The sequence below is a fragment of the Numenius arquata genome, chromosome 24 (assembly GCF_964106895.1).
Source record: "Numenius arquata chromosome 24, bNumArq3.hap1.1, whole genome shotgun sequence".
NCBI classification, from domain to species: Eukaryota; Metazoa; Chordata; class Aves; order Charadriiformes; family Scolopacidae; genus Numenius; species Numenius arquata.
In genome coordinates this window covers 4,770,575-4,787,956 of record NC_133599.1, presented here as the reverse complement: position 1 = coordinate 4,787,956, position 17,382 = coordinate 4,770,575, and the positions used below count along the sequence as shown (strand labels likewise).

The 17,382-nt window shown below is 59.4% G+C and overlaps 2 protein-coding genes across 3 annotated transcripts; both read right to left on the bottom strand.

Annotated features, from left to right (window-relative positions):
• Positions 1-1,245: 1,245 nt before the first annotated feature.
• FANCE (FA complementation group E) lies at positions 1,246-5,037 on the bottom strand. The gene is made up of 11 exons (XM_074163447.1): positions 4,820-5,037; positions 3,897-4,533; positions 3,770-3,814; positions 3,399-3,458; positions 3,174-3,317; positions 2,972-3,095; positions 2,297-2,372; positions 2,103-2,169; positions 1,878-2,003; positions 1,661-1,755; positions 1,246-1,477 (listed from the first exon to the last, which is right to left on the bottom strand). Exons 1-11 carry the CDS (start codon positions 5,035-5,037, stop codon positions 1,474-1,476), a joined length of 1,596 nt encoding a protein of 531 aa, XP_074019548.1. The 3' UTR covers positions 1,246-1,473.
• A 5,521-nt stretch (positions 5,038-10,558) lies between these two features.
• On the bottom strand, positions 10,559-16,862 carry PPARD (peroxisome proliferator activated receptor delta). Of its 2 annotated transcripts, XM_074163166.1 has the most exons (6): positions 16,628-16,862; positions 15,796-15,947; positions 14,882-15,020; positions 14,110-14,312; positions 13,352-13,802; positions 10,559-12,962 (listed from the first exon to the last, which is right to left on the bottom strand). In XM_074163166.1, the coding sequence occupies exons 1-6, from the start codon at positions 16,761-16,763 to the stop codon at positions 12,715-12,717; spliced, it is 1,329 nt and encodes a 442-aa protein (XP_074019267.1). In that variant the 5' UTR covers positions 16,764-16,862; the 3' UTR covers positions 10,559-12,714. The 2 variants fall into 2 exon arrangements, with proteins under 2 accessions (XP_074019267.1, XP_074019269.1); XM_074163168.1 differs by lacking the exons at positions 14,882-15,020; positions 15,796-15,947 and having other exon boundaries at positions 12,715-12,962; positions 16,628-16,763.
• Between the last annotated feature and the right edge of the window lie 520 nt (positions 16,863-17,382).

Sequence of the window (17,382 nt, the reverse complement as noted above, 5' to 3'; positions counted from 1 at the left end):
TTAGCCTGGAGAGGAGAAGGCTGAGGGGAGACCTTATCTATGTTTACAAGTACCTAATGGGTGGGTTGAAGGATGATGGAGCTGGACTCTTTTCAGTGGTTCCCAGCAATAGGACGAGGAGCAACGGGCACAGGCTGGAACATGGGAAGTTCCATTCAAATATGAGGAAAAACTTCTTTTCGGTGAGGGTGCCAGCCCAGGGAGGTCGTGGAGTCCCCTTCTCTGGAGATTTTCAAGACCTTCCTTGATGCCGTCCTGAGTGATGTGCTCTGGGCAACCCTGCTTTAGCAGGGGAGTTGGACTAGATGATCTCTAGAGGTCCCTTCCAACTCTGACAATTGATTCCGTGATCAAGGGTGGGTGCCAGGAAGGCTTCCATCAAACCATCTCTCAGCTGTGAGAAAAGGGTACATACAGGAAATATTGCAGCTGTTATGGCTCCAATTTTTAACAGAAAGCAGCTCTAAGCTGATTGGAACAAGCAGGGACACCTGCAAACCAGAGTGATGAGACTCATGGACGCTCGGTCAAGCTCTTCAGATGTAGAGAGGTATCCGATGTGCTGGTGCAGGGCAGGAGACATCACGTCACCCAATAACTCATCAAGTCAAAGGGGACCCGAAAGCAGAGTTTCTGCTTTTTTGAAATTTCTCGCTGCAGGTTGGGTAACGTGGGGACCTGCTTGACAGAAAGCTTTTTTTTATAAGGGAATATACAGGGAAAATGGGCAATGTTCCCTCTCTGAGGGCTAACGGCAGCCGGCCTCAGGCCCAGGATCACTGCAGCTCACCCTCGGGTGCTCTTCAAGTACTTATGTACCAACACTACTCCCTTAATGATACAAAAATAACGGATTTTTTGTTTTCATGATTAAAAGACAGACAATTTTAGGGCACAAACCATCTCCAAAAGAGTCACCTTCACGCAGCCACCCCCCTCTAGGCGATGCACAGCCCGGCCACCCCTTCTACCCAGCCCCGACCCAGGTGCCCACGCGGCCGGAGGTCGGGAGAGGAGAAGAGATGCTCCCCTGCCTCCAGACGCCCTGCAGCCCAACCTCTCTACAGCTCCTCCTCTGCCGCCATCTTGGGAGAGGCGGGGCAGGAAGACGCCATCTTGAGCGTGGCGGGGCAGGAAGACGCCATCTTGAGCGTGGCGGGGCAGGAAGACGCCATCTTGAGCGTGGCGAGGTGCCCATGGCGGCACGCTCCGAGACAGCCCAGAGACACAGCAGAGACAGAGTTGACTGAACACATATTCATTATTTAACGGAGAAAACCCTTATCTTCAAGCCTCGGGGCGTGTGTGGGGCCAGGATGGCATCGCCCGGCGATAGTGTGCCTCAAACCTGGCCAGCCGAGGCACAGGCACTCTGCACGCTCCAGCCCACGCTTGCTGGGTCTCCATCTCCCATGAGGAACTGGGTGCATCTTCCATCCAAGGAAGCCATCACCTTGTGGTTCCCTTTGGCATTCACCTGGGAGGAGAAGGGAGAACGAGGAGAGAAATCAAGAAAAGGGAAACCCATCGCCAACCGCACTCGGGCACGGCTTCTGCCGGCACTTGATGGTTCCCCACCACCCAGGACAGACGAAGAGAGTGGAGGCAGCTGTCCCCCACAGGAGAGACCCCAGCCTGGAGGGCACAGCATCCATCTTACCCGGCTCCTTCTAGCACAGCCTGCAGCGACTTCTTCAGAGCCGCATTGCTCCGATCCAGAGCAGCAGCCAGACGGCTCCGGTGGGCTGGGGTGACCTGAGATGGAGAGGAGAAAGGTGTTGAGAGCTGCACTGCCAGGAACCCATCTGCGAGCCCTGGGCCAGGTCCTGGGTCAGCTCACCAGCTGATCTGCAGGACACAAGCCTGGTCCTCCTCACCTGGCTTTGGTACACGGTCAGCATGGCTGTCACCAGCTTGGCGAAATTCAGCGAGGCGGCAAAGGCTGGGGCCTGCCGGCACAGAGTCAGGACCAGAAGATCGAAGAGCTCAGGGGGCAGCACCTCCTGGAAGAGAGCCATAAGCGGGGAGGAGAGACAGTCCTTACTCCAGCGCTGCTGAAGCTGGCAAGAAAACCCAGGGGGAACATGGCGGGGTCCCCTCACCTGCCGCCCCAGCACAGCCTGCACAATCGGTAGGAGCTTCTCAGACAAAGGCAACTCCAGGACCTGGCTGCAAAGGACGGTGGAGAGGTGATGCTCACACGGCCTCGCTGGTGCTCCTGAGGGGCCAGAGCCATCGAGGCGGGCGTGAGGGCAGAAGCAGCGCTGTCGCCCCTGAAATCTCATTAATCATTTACCTTAGCACCAGTCTCAGAGAGTCTGGCTCCAAGCACTCCTCCACGAGCTCACACACCAGCTTGGTCTGCTCAGCGCCTGCAAGGGCATGGCAAAAGGGTGAAGAGCCCGTAGAAGCTGCCAAATCCACAGGGATGTGGCCTGACCCTTCCTGGCACCCCTTCACAAGGGGTACATCCCAGTTGGGACACCCAGAAACCACACAGTGCCCCCTTCTACTGTTTGGGATAATCCAGCTTCCTTTTCCCATCTGCAGCAAGGGTTTAATTAGCAACAGTTCCCAGTAAAACGGGATGCTGCTGGGGCAGGGATTCATGTAGGACACTTCTTATGCCAGCAGAGCCACCCTGGAGACGCTTTGGCCCCAGCATTAGGAGTTGTCAGGACTCCTCAAGTCCATGAAGGGATGGTGACTGTCCCCAGCCCGACCTCCTCTCCCTCTCAGGCACCTGTAAACCCATCTCCCATCCTAACTCCCAAGTGTTCACCTGTCTGGGTAAAAACCAGCGCCATCCCTCTGTGGTTCCTAACACACTTTTGGGGTCATAAAAGCTGCCCCCAGCAGGCAGCACTCTGCTGCTGGGGCTTCCCTTCCCGCTGGATGGAGCCCAGGGCCCCTCTCCAGCTCCCCTCAGCTGCTCCCAGAAGTGGCCATGCCTCCTGCGAGCCCATCACACCTCCTCCAGGCTCCCGCAGGACAGCAGCCACCAGGACTCGACAGAAGGGCTGGGAATACTTGGAGCAAAACGAGGTCAGGGCAGCCATGAGGTGGCGGGAGGGCGGCTGGGCGAGGGACAGGACCTACGGAGAGAAAAGGCAGGAGATGGGGATGGCGACGAGGGAAAAGAGGGTGCAGGAAACCTCTGTCCCCGCACTTACTCGCCTGAGAAAGAGCTGCTCTGCCAGGACGGCCGCGCTGGTGTAGCTGAGGTCAGGGGTGAGAGCCAGCAGCCAGCCACAGAACCGCACCAGGAGGTGCTCCTGGCACGTGGAGAGCTGGAGGAAGGAGCACAGCCCCTGGAGCTGGGGATGGCAGAAGGGACAGGGATGTTAGGGACAGCAACAGGCCCTCCGCAGCACCGGCAGTGGGATGCCAAGGCTCACCTGGCCAGGAGAGGAGTTGTGCAGGACGTGCAGCTCAGGGGGGACGCTCAGCTCCGAGTGCTGCAGGGAAACACGGTCCTTGAGTAACACACCAAATAAACCAACCCACAAAATACAGCTCCAGGGCTGTTGTCTTCCCCACCAGTCCCTGGCTTTGGCCAGCACTGACCCCGCAGGTGGGCCATCATACAGCAAATCCTCAGAGGTGGAGGAGGTATTAGTACCTCAGCCCAGCAGAGCTGGCAGCAGGGGTTATTATCCCCCTCCAGTTGTCCCTGTGAAACCCACCTCCTCCCCATCCCTTCTGGAAGCCCTGGCATGAGCCCATTTAGACCATCAGCTTCAGGAGAAACACAGAAGCAATCACTTACATTGGGTTCCTTCTGCAGCAGCATTTTCAGCCTCTGTCCATGCACCTAAGGAAAAGGAGATGAAGGAACAGAAGTCACGCTGTAAAGGTGCACTGGCTGGAAGGGGACAGCAAACCCTGCCCGGTACCTGGAGAAAGGACTGGACCTCCGCTGCCAGCTCTGCCTGGGAGATCTTCTTAGGCTCCCTGGCCACATCCTGTTGGGAGCTTCCCAGAGCAGCTCCAGCCAGGCTCTGAGCAGATCTGTCCCCTGAAATCTCCCCAGGCATCTCCTCTTCCACCTCTGCATCCACATCCCCACCCTCCCAGGTTCCCGGGGGCTCAAACGCCGTCTCCTCCAGCAGCAGCCTCTTCCCTTCTCTCTCCTCATCCAGCTCCAGGCTCTCCTCTGACACTTTCTTGCGCTTCCCATCTTGAAGCACAGAGTCTGCCACGTCCCCAGCAGCACTGGGCTGCGTGCTGAAGCACCAGTTCAGTTTTCTTCGCCCTTCTGGTTTGTTCTGGGCAATTTTCTGGCAAAGGCACTTAAGCTGCCGCTGGCAGGTGGAAGACAAGGGAGCAGGATGTGGGGAGCGCTCCTCTCCCCTTGGTCCTTGCCGGAGCAGATCCCCCAGCGCCCGCAGCCAGGGATCCACCTGGGAATCCTGCTCCAGGGCCTGGAGCAGCCGGATGACACAACCCTCTGGTACCATGGCTTGTACCACGAGGAGCAGGGAGAAGAGGTTCCTCTGGCATAGGATGGGGAGCAGCAGCAGGCGCGGTTTGCTGGATATAGGGGGACAAAAAGGGAGAAAAGGGAGAGGTGACACGTCAGAGCAAAGCCCCGAGTCCTTATTGCCAACCTGCCCCGTGGAGCAGGGTCTAACGGGGTTAGAAAGCGAGAGAAGGAAGCAAAAACCTTTGCCAGCTTTTGCAGACACAAGCTGGAAGGTCCCCGCTACGATCCTGGCTTCACGTAGGGACCGCTGCACCGGGGGGAAGGGGATGCACGGTGCCAAACTGGGCCAAACCTCCCACAAAACATCCAGTTTTGGACACGGGGCTGACTCACACAGCCAGGGCCCCCTCCGGCCCCTCCAGCGTGGGCTCCTCGGCGCACAGGGCTGTGGTGAAGGTCTGCCAGGAAAACGCCTGCCCCGCTCCCCCGGGGACCCGCTGCAGCATTCGGAGGGCGGCCAGCGTCCCGGAGGAGCCGGAGGCCAGCGCGTGGAGCAGGAGGCGACATGGCTTGTCCAAGCTCTGTAGCCAGGGCAAGCAGGGGGTCTCCATCGCCGCTCTGGGGGTCTCCATCACCGCCTGCAAGAAAAATCGGGGTAAACCTGATGCGGGTCGCACCGAGAAGGGTGTGGGGAGGATCGGCACATCCAGGACCCGGCCAGCCCAGCTCTGGAGCAAACTCCGGGGTCTTCCCTCACCGGCTGCAGTTTTGGGGGCTGCCCTTAGCTCTGCGCAGGGGGGTGGTCCATGGTTACCCTCATCATCCGAGGATGCAGCAGCTTCACTGGGGGTCCCAGCGGGGTCAGAGGACTGGGGGTTCCTCCGAGCCCTCCAAAACCGCTTCACTCACAGCTCCTCCACCACTCACCCTCCCAGGGGGCCGAGAGGGAACCTCCCCCCAACTGCTGCTGGCGGTGGGTCCCACTGCAGCCCCCTCCCCCGGGAACAGACCGGCCCTGAACGCCCCGCCCCGGGAACCCGCAGCCACCCCGTTATCAGCTCCCGTCCTCCGTTAAACCACGCCGGGCGCAGCCGCTGGTCCCCGGGGCGACCCGCACCGGGCAGACACTCACCTGGGGCAGAAGGAGCGGGGCAGGGGAGGGCAGGGTGCCCGGTGTCCCCCCGTACCCCCGGGGACCGGCCGGTGCCCGCCCGGCGCCACCCCCGGGACCGGCAAAGCGCGCACCGCTTCCGGGCCCGCCCCCCTGGAAAAGCGCGCCGAGTATGCAAATCAACCCCGCATGCAAAATTCATATATTATGCAAATTAAACCTCAAACCAAACCCTAACACGCACACACACACACCCCCCCCCGCCAACCCCAGCCCCGCGAAGGAGCCCCCAGGCAGCTTTACCTTACGCAGCACATTTTATTTGGCTAAAAGCAGTTTAAAACATTGTCCCGCAGCTGCCCCCCCCCCCCCCCCCGCCCCCCAGCCCCTTATGCATTAAAAACCCCCACTGCCCCCCAGCCCCCATCCCAGCACCCCCCTCCCTCCTCCCCCCTCCGGCTCCCATGAGGTCTCCCATGGGTGCAGAGCACCGCACCATCCAGGAGGCGAGGGCAAGAGCAGAGGGGAAGTTGTGCCCCACTGCCCTGAGACCCCTGCAGCTCTGCCTCCCCCCGCCCCCCCCCCCCCCCAGCTTCCAGGGGGGGAGCAGGGATGCCAGACCTGTTGGGGGTTCAGCCATGGACGCAGGGCTATTTCCCCATCCCATCCCATCCCATCCCACCCCTGCAACACCCTCCACACTCAGAGTCACCCCAAACTAATGCTGGGAGCAGCTGAACACGTCAAAAATAGATGCTTCCCCCTCCCAGAAGACGTTTCCTTGCCACCAACGGCACCCAGGCCCAGTGGGGCACCCCCCCATGGCTTAGTCGGAGTCACTGAAGTCCGTGAAGAACATCTCGTGGTCATGACCCAAGTGCCGAAAGCGCGTCTCCACCAGCGAGAGCGCCCATTCGAGCAAGCAGAACTCCTCTTCCTCCTCATCAGAGCTCTCCGAGGGAGAAGGGCTGAACTCCTGCAGCACAGGAAGGGAGGGTGAGCCCTGTCTGCGAGCCATGCAGTGCCCCTCAGCCCCCCCAGGATGTGCCACCCCACTTACGATGGGCATCCTCGGCCGCGGCCGCCTGCGCCGCGGCAGCCGTCCCACGGGCAGCTCGTGCAGGTAGATGCAGTCTGACTTGAACGGGCAGCGGCCGCGGTTCCGCACAAAGAACTTGCACCGGATTTTCCTGAGGGATTCAAAGCAACAGTTGTGAGCGCAGCTCCCGGAGCAGGACAGAGCCCGCGGTGCCACACACTCACCCCGTCCGCGCCTTGAAGGTTTCGATGAGCTTCTCCTTCTCACCCGCGTCCGAGACCCAGTATTTGTGGGGGATGTAGTAACTGGAGGTGACCCGGCACTGCGGGCAGGCCCTGGGGGGAGGCAATGGGTGCAGGTGGGTCTCAGCACCCACTCTGGGTGATCCCACCGCCACGGCCTCATCCAGCAGCCCCGTCCCCATCGTCCCCATCATCCCCATCACTACTCCCAAGCGGCTGTTCCCGAAGGAAAGTTGCTCCAATCCCAAAGCTGCATTGCCAGACCCAAGGAAGGATTTTGCGGTGCAGAAAGAAGGGGCGCCGGTGACAACCCTGCCGTGTCGCCATCCCCGCTCACTTGATGACCACGCTCTGGAAGTCCTTGCTGCGACGCCACTTGCGGATGCAGCCCAGGCAGTACGCGTGGCTGCAGTTCGGCAGGATCCCAAAGACCCGCTCCTCCGGCAGCGGCTTCTCGTACACGCGGTCCATGCAGATCCCGCACACCACGGCCTCGCTGCGAGCCCTCAGCACCGCCGGGGGGACCGAGGGGGCCGCAGCGCCTGCCTCCGTGGGGACCTGCAAGCAGAGAAGCCCCCCAGCTCCATCACTGTCCTGGCCTAGGGGACCGACGTGGGGTGACGGGGACTGCACGGCTGCAGGAGACCCCCCCCCAAGCCCACCTCTGCAGGGTCAGTCCACGTCGCTGTCTCCACCATCACCTCTCTGGGGTCAGCGGAGTTTGGATCCAGTCCTCGCCCTCGTGGTTGGGATCCTGCAGGTAGGAGAGCTCTTAGGAAGGGAAAACCACATCCCGGCCCACCATCAAAGGGGCAGGCTGGCTGCTCAGGGGGCGCCAGCTGAACAGTTAAGGTCCCCACCGTAAAAAAGCTGCTACAGAGCTTCCACAGCCCCAGAGATGGAGGGAGAAGGATTTGGGTCAAGGGCAGACACATGCCCAGGGTGCCCCACCACGACCACCCCAGTACCCTCAGCCCTGCTGGTCCCCAGGAATCCTAGCACCCACCTGAGGCACCCCGACCTCGTGCAGGGACAAATTCTCCACCCATGGCCCCACGGGGGACGTTATCAGGTGCTGGGATGTTCTCCTTGTCTTTCTCTTCCTCCTCAACCTCCATGCTTGAGAACTTGAAGGCCACATGCATCACACTGGAGACAGGGCGGGCCGAGCTGTGTCGGGCTCCCCCCGAGCCCCGAGCCACTGCCGCAAGCCCGCTGCGGGGCTCTGAGCCCCAGCGGCTGGGGGGCACGGCGGGCAGGGGACCATAGCGGGTCCCCACCGGCTCATCTTGGATGTGCTGGAAGCTGGAGGAGCCCAAGGACAGAGAGACAGAGGGTCCCATCAGCCCGGCATGGCGCCTCCTGGCCCCCAGCCCATCCTCGTGGCATCAGGCCCCCTCCCTGCTGCCCCTTACCTGCACCGCTCGCCGTAGCTGCAAAACCCGCTCTGGAAGTACCTGCAGACCTGGGATGACTTTCTGTCGTGCGAGAAACGGCAGTTCTGGCCCCAGCGACAGGATCCGCGGGCAAAATTCCTGAGAGCCGGAGAAGCCACGTTGCCGGAGTCAGGCCCCCCCGCCTCCAGCCCCGCTCCCCTGACCACCCCACATCCCCCCGGGCACCACCTCTGCCAGATGGGGCCATATTTTCAGAGCCCTCAAACCCCCGGATATTCAAAATTCTCAAGAGCTATAGCAACCAGCCTGGAGGGGAAGGGGAAAGCGAAGGAGCGGGGGAAAGTGTCCCCCCTTTGTTTCCCCCCCTAGATTGGCTCTCCAAGGAGAAAAGATAATTAATAGCTTCCGAGAGAAATTTAACACACCCTGGTCAGATCTGTCGTTATCTCAACCCTTCGAGCCCCACGTCGGGCACCAGAAAGGACTGTTGTGATTTAACCCGGCAGCGGAATAAATAAACTCTTTCCCACAGCCGGACGGGGGAGAGAATTTGTGGGGAAAAAAGGTAAAACTCATGGGTTGAGAAAAAGACGGTTTAACGGGACAGAAAAAGAAGGGAAAATAATATATTTTTTTTATTATTATTATACTATAAATCAAGCCATGCGCGAGGGGGTTGCTCAGCACCCGCTGACCGATGCCCAGCCCGAGAAGCTGGAGAGTCCTTGACTCGGTGTAAGCACTGCTGGGCAACAACCCAAACATCCCCGATTTATCAGCCCTGTTCTCATCCCGAATCCCAAACACCGCGCTCTCTATCACCTACTGGGAAGGAAACTCCATCCCAGCCCAAACCAGGGCCCACCCGTTAACCTTATCTCCCGGCTAATTGCAAAGCAAACGAAACCCAGGGCTGAGGGGGATCGAGAGGCTGCTGCATAAGGCTGGGGGCTCCCCCCGGTTTTGGGGGGGTACCATGGGGGCAAGCCGGGGGTGCAGAGGGCTGGGGCAGCCCCCCCCCCGGCTCCCCGTGGGGACAAGGAAAGGGGCAGGGGTCCCCCGGCTCAGGGGTGAGAGAAAGGGGGTGCCCGGCCGGAGTGCTATTGGGGACCCCCAGCCACAGAGCGGGGGGGCAGCCGGATGGACAGGCTCTGTCCCCCCCAGCCCCTCACTCACCACGGGAAAGGGGTGGGGAGGGGTTCAAGGGCATCTCAGCCCCCTCTCTTCCCCCCCCCGCCTCCAGCCAAGGGCTCCCAGCCCATCTCCCCCAAAACCTGCTCCCAGCCGCCCCCGCCGCCAAGCCCTACCTGCACAGGGGTCTCAGACAGCCCCCCCGGGCCCTTAACGCTCCAGATGCCACCAGCGAGCCCGGCTCCATCTTCTCCCCAGCAGCCGAGAGGGCGGGGCGACCTCCCGGGGCTATTTATGGCCTCGGAGGGGCCCGTGGGCGCAGCCAGGTAACCGTCACCTGCCCGCGGCCACGGCGGCTTAACCCCCGCCCCGCCGAGCCCCCCCCGCCCCGCCAGGAGCCCTCGGGCTCCCTCTGCCCCCCAGCACCATGGGGGAGGCTGGGGGCGATGGTACGGCTTCCTCTGGGGTGGAACCGGGGGGCGGGGGGGGAAGGGAAGCCTGGGGGTCTGCAGCTGCTCCCCACAAACTCTGGGGTGCTCAGACCGGGCCAAGAGCAGAGCCTGGTGCCAGCACATGGGTCCCATCCGAGCCCAGGATGTCCCTGAGCCCATCCTCACCCATCTTGGGGTGAGCTCAGCTCCAGCACGTGGCCAGGTTGTCCCCCAAAGCCATCCTCTCCCATCTTGGGGCGGGCTGAGCTCCAGCACACAGCTGGGATGTCCCCCATCCTTGCCCAGGTTGTCCCCAAGCCCATCCTTGCCCATCTTGGGGTGAGCTCAGCTCCAGCACATGGCAGGGATGTCCTCAAGCCCATTCTTGCCCAGGTTGTCCCCGAGCCCATCCTCACCCATCTTGGGGTGGGCTCAGCTCCAGGACACAGCCAGGTTGTCCCCGAGACCATCCTGACCCACCTTGAAGTGGGCTCAGCCCCATGCCCAGCTTCACCCCACAGCAAGGCAAAGATTCGGGGCAGGGAGTGCTCGGCTCCAAGGCTGGGACCCTGCTCATGGTTGATTCTTGCTGCCTTTAGGTTTGGTGGGAAGCACAGGCAGGAAAAACAAAGCAGCTACGAGACCTGGGAATCCCAGAGACCTGGGAATCGCAGCAAATCGCTGGAAATCACGGCAAATCCAGCACGGCCTCTGCTGGAAACTCTGCCACCAGGGGCCGAGAGAAATCCCACAAAGAAAGGCTGGACGCTAAAAGGTTCTTAAATATTTAGTTCGGATTTATTTAAAGTCAAGTCAGTTTGTGGACACTATTATTATTAAAAACACTTGGAGTTTTGTACTTCTAGCAAAAATATACATTTCAGTTTGAGGGTTGTTACACTGTCGAGGAGGGAAGAGCAAAAAGTTCCCCGGGTGATGAGGACACGAGTCCCAGATGCTGGCCATGGCCGGGGCGGGGGGATGCCACCGCGAGGCTTCGGGAAGGACAAATCCCCCCCCCAGGGCTCCGGTGCCTTCCCCCAGAGGGTTTCAAAGTGCTTTAGAAACGGTAATTCCTAACACCCCTGCGAGGTAGGGAGGGGAAGAGGCCGGGCGGGCAGAGGGTGGGGAAACTGAGGCACGGCAAGGAGCCGGAGTGTGGCAGCAGGGGCAGGTTTGGGACCGGCCAGGCCCGGGATACGCAAAGGAAGCCCAGAGCTCTTCCCCTTCGGGGTTTTGAAAGGAATTATTGCACCAGGGAAATCTGCTACCCTGAAGAGGAGGAAAATAAAATAAACCCGACTCATTTGCTCCCACAACACTCTCCTTGGGAATATCAGTATTTTAATAAGGCTGCTCGGGACACATGGGACCACAAGCCGCAGACGGGCAAGTGCTGCTTCTTCGGTCAGTCACCCTCATCCCGAGGGGGGACCGAGCCCTTCCCGGGTCCATCCTCTCCCCCCAGACCCCAGGTGACAGAGCCCCCCACGCGGGGGTCCTGTCCTGGGCGCGGGCAGCACCGTGGCGTTTCACTACTGTGAGAAATTGCGAGGTAAAGTCCCAGGAGGGCTCTGGGTTTAGGCAGACCCCGAAGCCTGTCCCCGCACTCAGGGCGGTGGCAGAGGACAGGGCTGTCCCCCGACGTGACCGTGCTCCCCCAGGAAGATCCTGCTCATCATGAGCATCCCACCCTCTCCTCCCCTTTTATAAACACTTGGCATTTATACTGTGTTTTACAGCTGCAAATCTCTTTGCAACCAATGCACTAATTAATCCTTGTGCCTCCACTCCGAGCAGAGCACGGGTGACAATCCAACTCCCTTTCCCAGAGGGGAAACTGAGGCAGGGCAGTCAACGGTCAGTGCCCTTTCGGCATCATGAGCCCCATGGGCTGGTCGTGGCTTTGGTTTCCCCTTTGCTTGCTCCGGTGCTCTCAGGAGCTGCTGGAGACCCTCTGCTGCCCACACTGCCCTGTGAAGCCCCCAGAGCCCCCCCGGGGCTTGGGAAAGGAGCTGCAGGACAAGCTCAGACCCTGCCACCCAAACCCCCGCCGGTCCCAGGCCTGTCCCTGTCCCTGTCCCTGCACATGCCTTCTGGGAACTCCTGTCTGCACAGAAGAGCCTGGGGAAGCAAACAGGTTCTGGCCTCGGCTCTGAAGGTGAATTTTTAGGAGTCAAACCCTTTCCCTCCCACCTCCCCACCACTCCCTCCCCCACACTGAGTGCCAAGGGGCAGGTTCCCCCTGAAATGGGGATACCAGGAGCAAGGGCTCCCACAGGGCACTCGGGGGAAGAGGGCACCAGGGGGAAAGCGGAGACCACATGATCCCTCTGGGAGACAGGACCACGCCGCACAGCGATGCGGGGGCTGCAGCTGAGCCAGGACAGCCCTCCCCGTCTTCAAACACTCTGGCTTTTCTTTGGGAAAGAGAAAAACTTCCTTTCATTTCACCGTCCCAGACTTCCCGGCTCAGGGCTATGCCTCAGGAGTGCAATATAAAAAAGAAAATAAAGACAGGCTGTAAGTGCGGTGCTGGCCCCGCCGTGTGACATCTCCCCCTGCCCCGTGCTTGGGTCTCCTAACGACCAGAGCAACCCCCACCAGGTCCCGAGCTGCCGCAGGGACCCCATCACGTAAACCGGCTGCTGCTCCAGGGGCTTCGGGGAGCAGCTGAAGGGCTGGGCCGAGGTAACGGAAAGAGTAGCTTACGATTTGCCGCTGTGCATGTGTTAGTGTGTGTTAATGGAAGCCCTTGCCCAGCAGGAGGCGGCTGCAAAGTCCTACAGCATCTTGCCCCATGTACCGTATGTCGGGGTGACGTAGAAAAGAGTTTCCAGTAGAAGAAATGGAAGACATGGGGAAAGGTTTTTCCGCGTTCCTGTACAAAAAGTCCTGATGGGACTCCATGGCTTCATTCTCATAAATAACAGGTCCTTAGTACATGTCCTTGTAGATCTCCTGCAGAAGCGGGTGCAGAGATGTCTCCGTCTCCGTCTTCTTGATCTTCTGCACCAGCTGGGCGTGCTCTGTCACCAGCTGCCGCAGGTCGGCCATCTTCTGCAGCAGCTTGGGGAAGAGGTACTGGGCATCCGGGTGGTTGGACTGGAGGTGAAACTCCAGCGCTCGCAGGATGTTGTCTTGGATCTCCTCCACCTGCTTCACGTTCATTAGGCCGGGACGGTCTGTGGAGAGGAAGCATGGTAGCCGTAGCGTTACGGTGTAGCCCTCCAAAGGACACACTCCTCCTGGGGAAAGGGAGACGGGGGCTGGAACCCACCCACCACGACCCTCATCAACTAGACAAGGGCAGAAGCATGCCCGTGGACAACATATCCCTCAGCAGCATGTGAGGAGATGCCACTTCTATGCTCCTTGTTCTTGGTCCAAGCTTTCTAGGTGTCACCACCACAGAGCTTTGGTTTTGGAACAGTTCAGTTCTTCTCTTATCCCCTTAAGTCACCCCCGGCTGATGGCAGGGCCTGCTGCCCCTCAGCTCCCCCAGCCCAGCCCCAATCAACCACCTCCAAGTTCAGGAGGACTCTTCCTGACACAGCCAAGAGTGCTTGCTCACCTCCACACAGGATAATGGCAGCCACAAAGAGAGACAGGTCACTGTCATCCAGCTCCAGCGCGTTGAATTTCACAGCAAACTCAAACTTGGGCTCCATGATCTCATTGAAAGGCTTGCGCAGGCTACGCAGGAACTCACGGGTCACAAAGCCGTTCCCGTTGGCCACCAAGAGCCCGTCCTTGTTCATGATAGAGGCCAGCATGGCGAAGATGGCCTCATGCACCCCGTACTTCAGCAGAGTCACTTGGTCGTTCAAGTAGAGGCCTAAGAAGCTGGGGATGCTCTTGGCGAACTCCGTCAGCTCCCGCACGGTCTCCACCGTGGTGCACTGGCAGCGGTAGAAGACGTGCACCCCAATCTCCTTGTAGGGGGGGATGCCGTTCACCAGCTGTTTCCAGACCAGCCCCTTTTCCGCCTGCCACAAGGTGTCCATGTCGTGGATCACAAAAGGCTGCTTGAAAAAAGAAGCGAGCAGTGAGGAACCTGCCGCAGGGACTCGAGGTACCAGCTCTGCCAAGGACACACGCATTCTTCTGCCTGTCAGTGCCCGGGCAATCTCCATCCACCCACAAGTGCACATGGAGCAATGGGGATTCTCCCAGTGAGGAGCAGGACGTGTCAAAGAAACCCAGGGCTCCTCCAGGAGCTGCTTCAGGTGGGACAGCTACAGCGGGAGGGAGATGTACAGCATCTCCCAAAGAACCAGCCTCCCGTCTTATTTTATGGCCAACCCTGCCTGCCCCGGGGAGGGAACTTACTGGGGTGCTGCTGGCCTTCCCGGTCAAGATACCTCGCGCCTTCTTTTTGGTCATGTTGAAGTTTTTCAGGTAGGCGTTGTAGATGTGCTTGGAGAAAGCTTTCAGGTCAGCCACCTGCGGGTTCTGGCAGCTGATCTCGCTCGCCGTCAGCCCCGCCACCAGCTTCCTCTTCTCTGCCTCCGGCATGCGGCCGAAACGGATCGCTGTGGTGAGGGGCAAAACCAGCGGGTCAGGACACTGGGGATGACCCCTGGAGATGTGTCCAGGGAGGCAGCGGTCTGCTCTGCCACCACAGAGATGGTGAACACCTGCAGCTACGCAACACGGTGCTCCTCCAGCATCAACACCACGAACCAGCCATTACTTTCGCCCTTTCCAACCCACCCTCACGCTAAGCTCCCATCCTCGCTCCTCTGGGCTCTTGCACAAGCCCTGATTCCCACATAAACACCTTGTTTTGGCCGGGAACAAGATGGGTTACACCTGAAATTTAAAAATCCCAGCACAGAAGAGCCATCTGCGCGTCCAGTTCCCGTTGGGTCAACCTGTAAGGGACAGCCAAGTGCCAACAGCCGGCCTGCACGGTGAGAATGAACAGCCCTTTCTCGTGCAGAAGGGGATGAAGAGTCAAAGGCTCAAAGCACTCGGTTAGAAAGATGATTCCCTGGCAAGAGGAGAACCATGGGACAAAGCAAGCTCTGTGCAAGCCCAGAAGGGCTGATGGCCCTGTGGCACCCAACTGGCCAGGCCTGTGGACACTGGTGACGCTCACCGTTATGTGACATGCCCAGCGAGAGGCATTTCTGGAAGCGGCAGTACTGGCACTTGTTCCGGTTCTTCTTTTGAATCTTGCAGCTCCTCTCACACTTCTCGTACTCCAGCTTCATGCGGATCGTCCGGCGGAAGAAACCCTGCAGGGAGGTGGCACAGAGGGGGACAAAGGAACAGCAGCATTAGCACCCATGGCTTGGGACCAGGCTGGTTTATTATCTCCGGGATGGATAATAATAATAATAATAAACCTCCTCTAGGAGGTTCAGGTCCTGGAGGAGCCCTGGGTCTCTTTGACACAAGCAGAGCCCCTGTCCCAGGGAGAGGTTGGGGCGGTGGGAGAAGGGGGCTGCAGAGGAGGAACGGTGGGGGCAGCCCCCGGCGCGGTGGGGGACACGGGGTGTGTGATACTGCAGGCAGCCAGCAGGGAGGGACGGAGGAACAAGCCACCGGCTCGGCCCCAGCCACCAGGAATGTCTGGCAGGACCTGGGCCACTAATGCAGCCCCGCTGGCATCTGCCGTGGGGGAAAGAATTCCAGAGGCACATCCAAGCTGTGGCCAGTGATCCCAGGGGGATAAACACACAGCTCACTGCTGCTCTGCAGCACGGAAAGCATCTTTAAAAGCAAAGCCGGAGTCCCCATGGGACTAGATGGATTTACCTTACAAAGTAAAGCATGACGGGGCAAGATTTGGGCCATACACATCTCAGCTGCCTTCCCCAGGACACTATTTGCGTGCCCGCCTCTACACTCCACACTCTCTGGATGGGTTGCAATGATTATTTCTCAAAATCACCCAATCCCGCCTCCCTGCTTTGCTGCAAACCGGCTCATCTGAAGAGATGGGGTGCTCCCTGGGGTCTAACCTCTGCTTGGCGCTGCTGAACCCAGCCCTCCCCGGGGCGCACGTACCTTGCAGCCCTCGCAGGCGTGCACGCCGTAGTGAAACCCCGAGGCTTTGTCTCCGCAGACCCTGCACTCCACGTTCAGCGCTCCCAAGGCCGCCTCCTCGCAGCCCATCTGCAGTTGGTCCGACAGGGAGGGAGAGGAGCTCTGCGAAAGGTCTGCAAACGCACAAAGGGACACGGCCTTTCATGCAGTAGCTGCAAGCCCAGCGTCGCCTCCAACTCCTCCAGCCATGGGGCTGATGAGGGATTTCCAGCACTGTCCCAGTCTGCCACTGGGACTGCCACCTGGGCAGTTCACCTCCTGAGATCAGGCCCTGGCGGGAGGCAGATGCCAAGCACAGAGCCAAGAGTGCCCCCAGTGTGCCCGGCAGCTGAGACTCCACATCAGCGCCGATTTCTTCCCGCTGGCATTCGTGTCTGGGCAATGAAACCCGACCAGCACATTTTATAATCCCCAGTTGGCAGGCGGCTGGCACAGGGCTGCCCAGCTGGAACGCCCAAAGCTCTTGGAGGAGCCTCTTCGGCAGCAACAAACCTTCTCCTCCACCTGCTACAACCAGTTTGCACCAAGGACTTCAAGAAGCAGCCAGAGGACCGTTCTCAGGCGCCCTGAGAGTCCTCCCCACCTGGGGTACAATGTTACCTGCCCGTCCTTTTAATTTCCATCTCCCACCCCGCTGCCGACGGCTGTGCAGCGATGGCAGAGGAAGAAATAAGCCTCCCCGTAACTTGGCTCTCGATGCATTATTTCACAAAAGGAAGAGATTAAAACCAGCCAAACTCCAAGGTCCTCTGCCTGGAGGATGTGGATGCCCGGATGCTCCAGGGACACTCACCTGTGTAACTGCTCGAAGGCAGCGAGCCGTCTGGTCCTCCACTTGGTTCCGAGGCTCCGCTTGCCACTGTCACTGCCTTTTCCTCTTCCTCCTCCTCTTCCCTGACCTCAGGTACTTCCTCCTGTAGTTGTTCCATAATTGATCACCCCTCAGTGCCAAGACTGCAATCCCTGTCATAGCTCTGGCATCATCCGCGTCTATCCGAGATGGACCCTACCAGGCTGGTGCTGCTAACCTGCGGGACAGGGGGGAACAGGGGAGTCAGCTCTGAGCACCCACACGGAGCATAGAAGCATGGAATCATGGAATCGTTTGGGTTGGAAGGCACCTTTCAGATCATTGAGTCCAACCATCAACCCAACGCTGCCCAAAGCACCACTGACCCATGTCCCTCAGCACCACGTCTCCATGGCTTTTAGATACCTCCAGGGATGGTGACTCCACCACGTCCCTGGGCAACCTGTTCCAAGGCTTGACAACACTTTGGGTGTTCACCCAGCGCCCTGGACTGAAAACCCGCTCTCCTGTAGCACGTGTATGGACTCGTAACGATACATACACAAGGATTTACACGTGCACATGCACCTCGCAACTTAAAATCCCCTTTAAAGTGTATTTAGAATTCTTCCTTTCCTCATCTGTGTTTAAAAGGACTGAATTCCTAAATATTTGTAAACTAAAACTCCTAAGGATTTAATAAACTGAACCAATAGGAGAAAGGAGTTTCCTAAGGACATAAACAAGGTGGTCTTTAA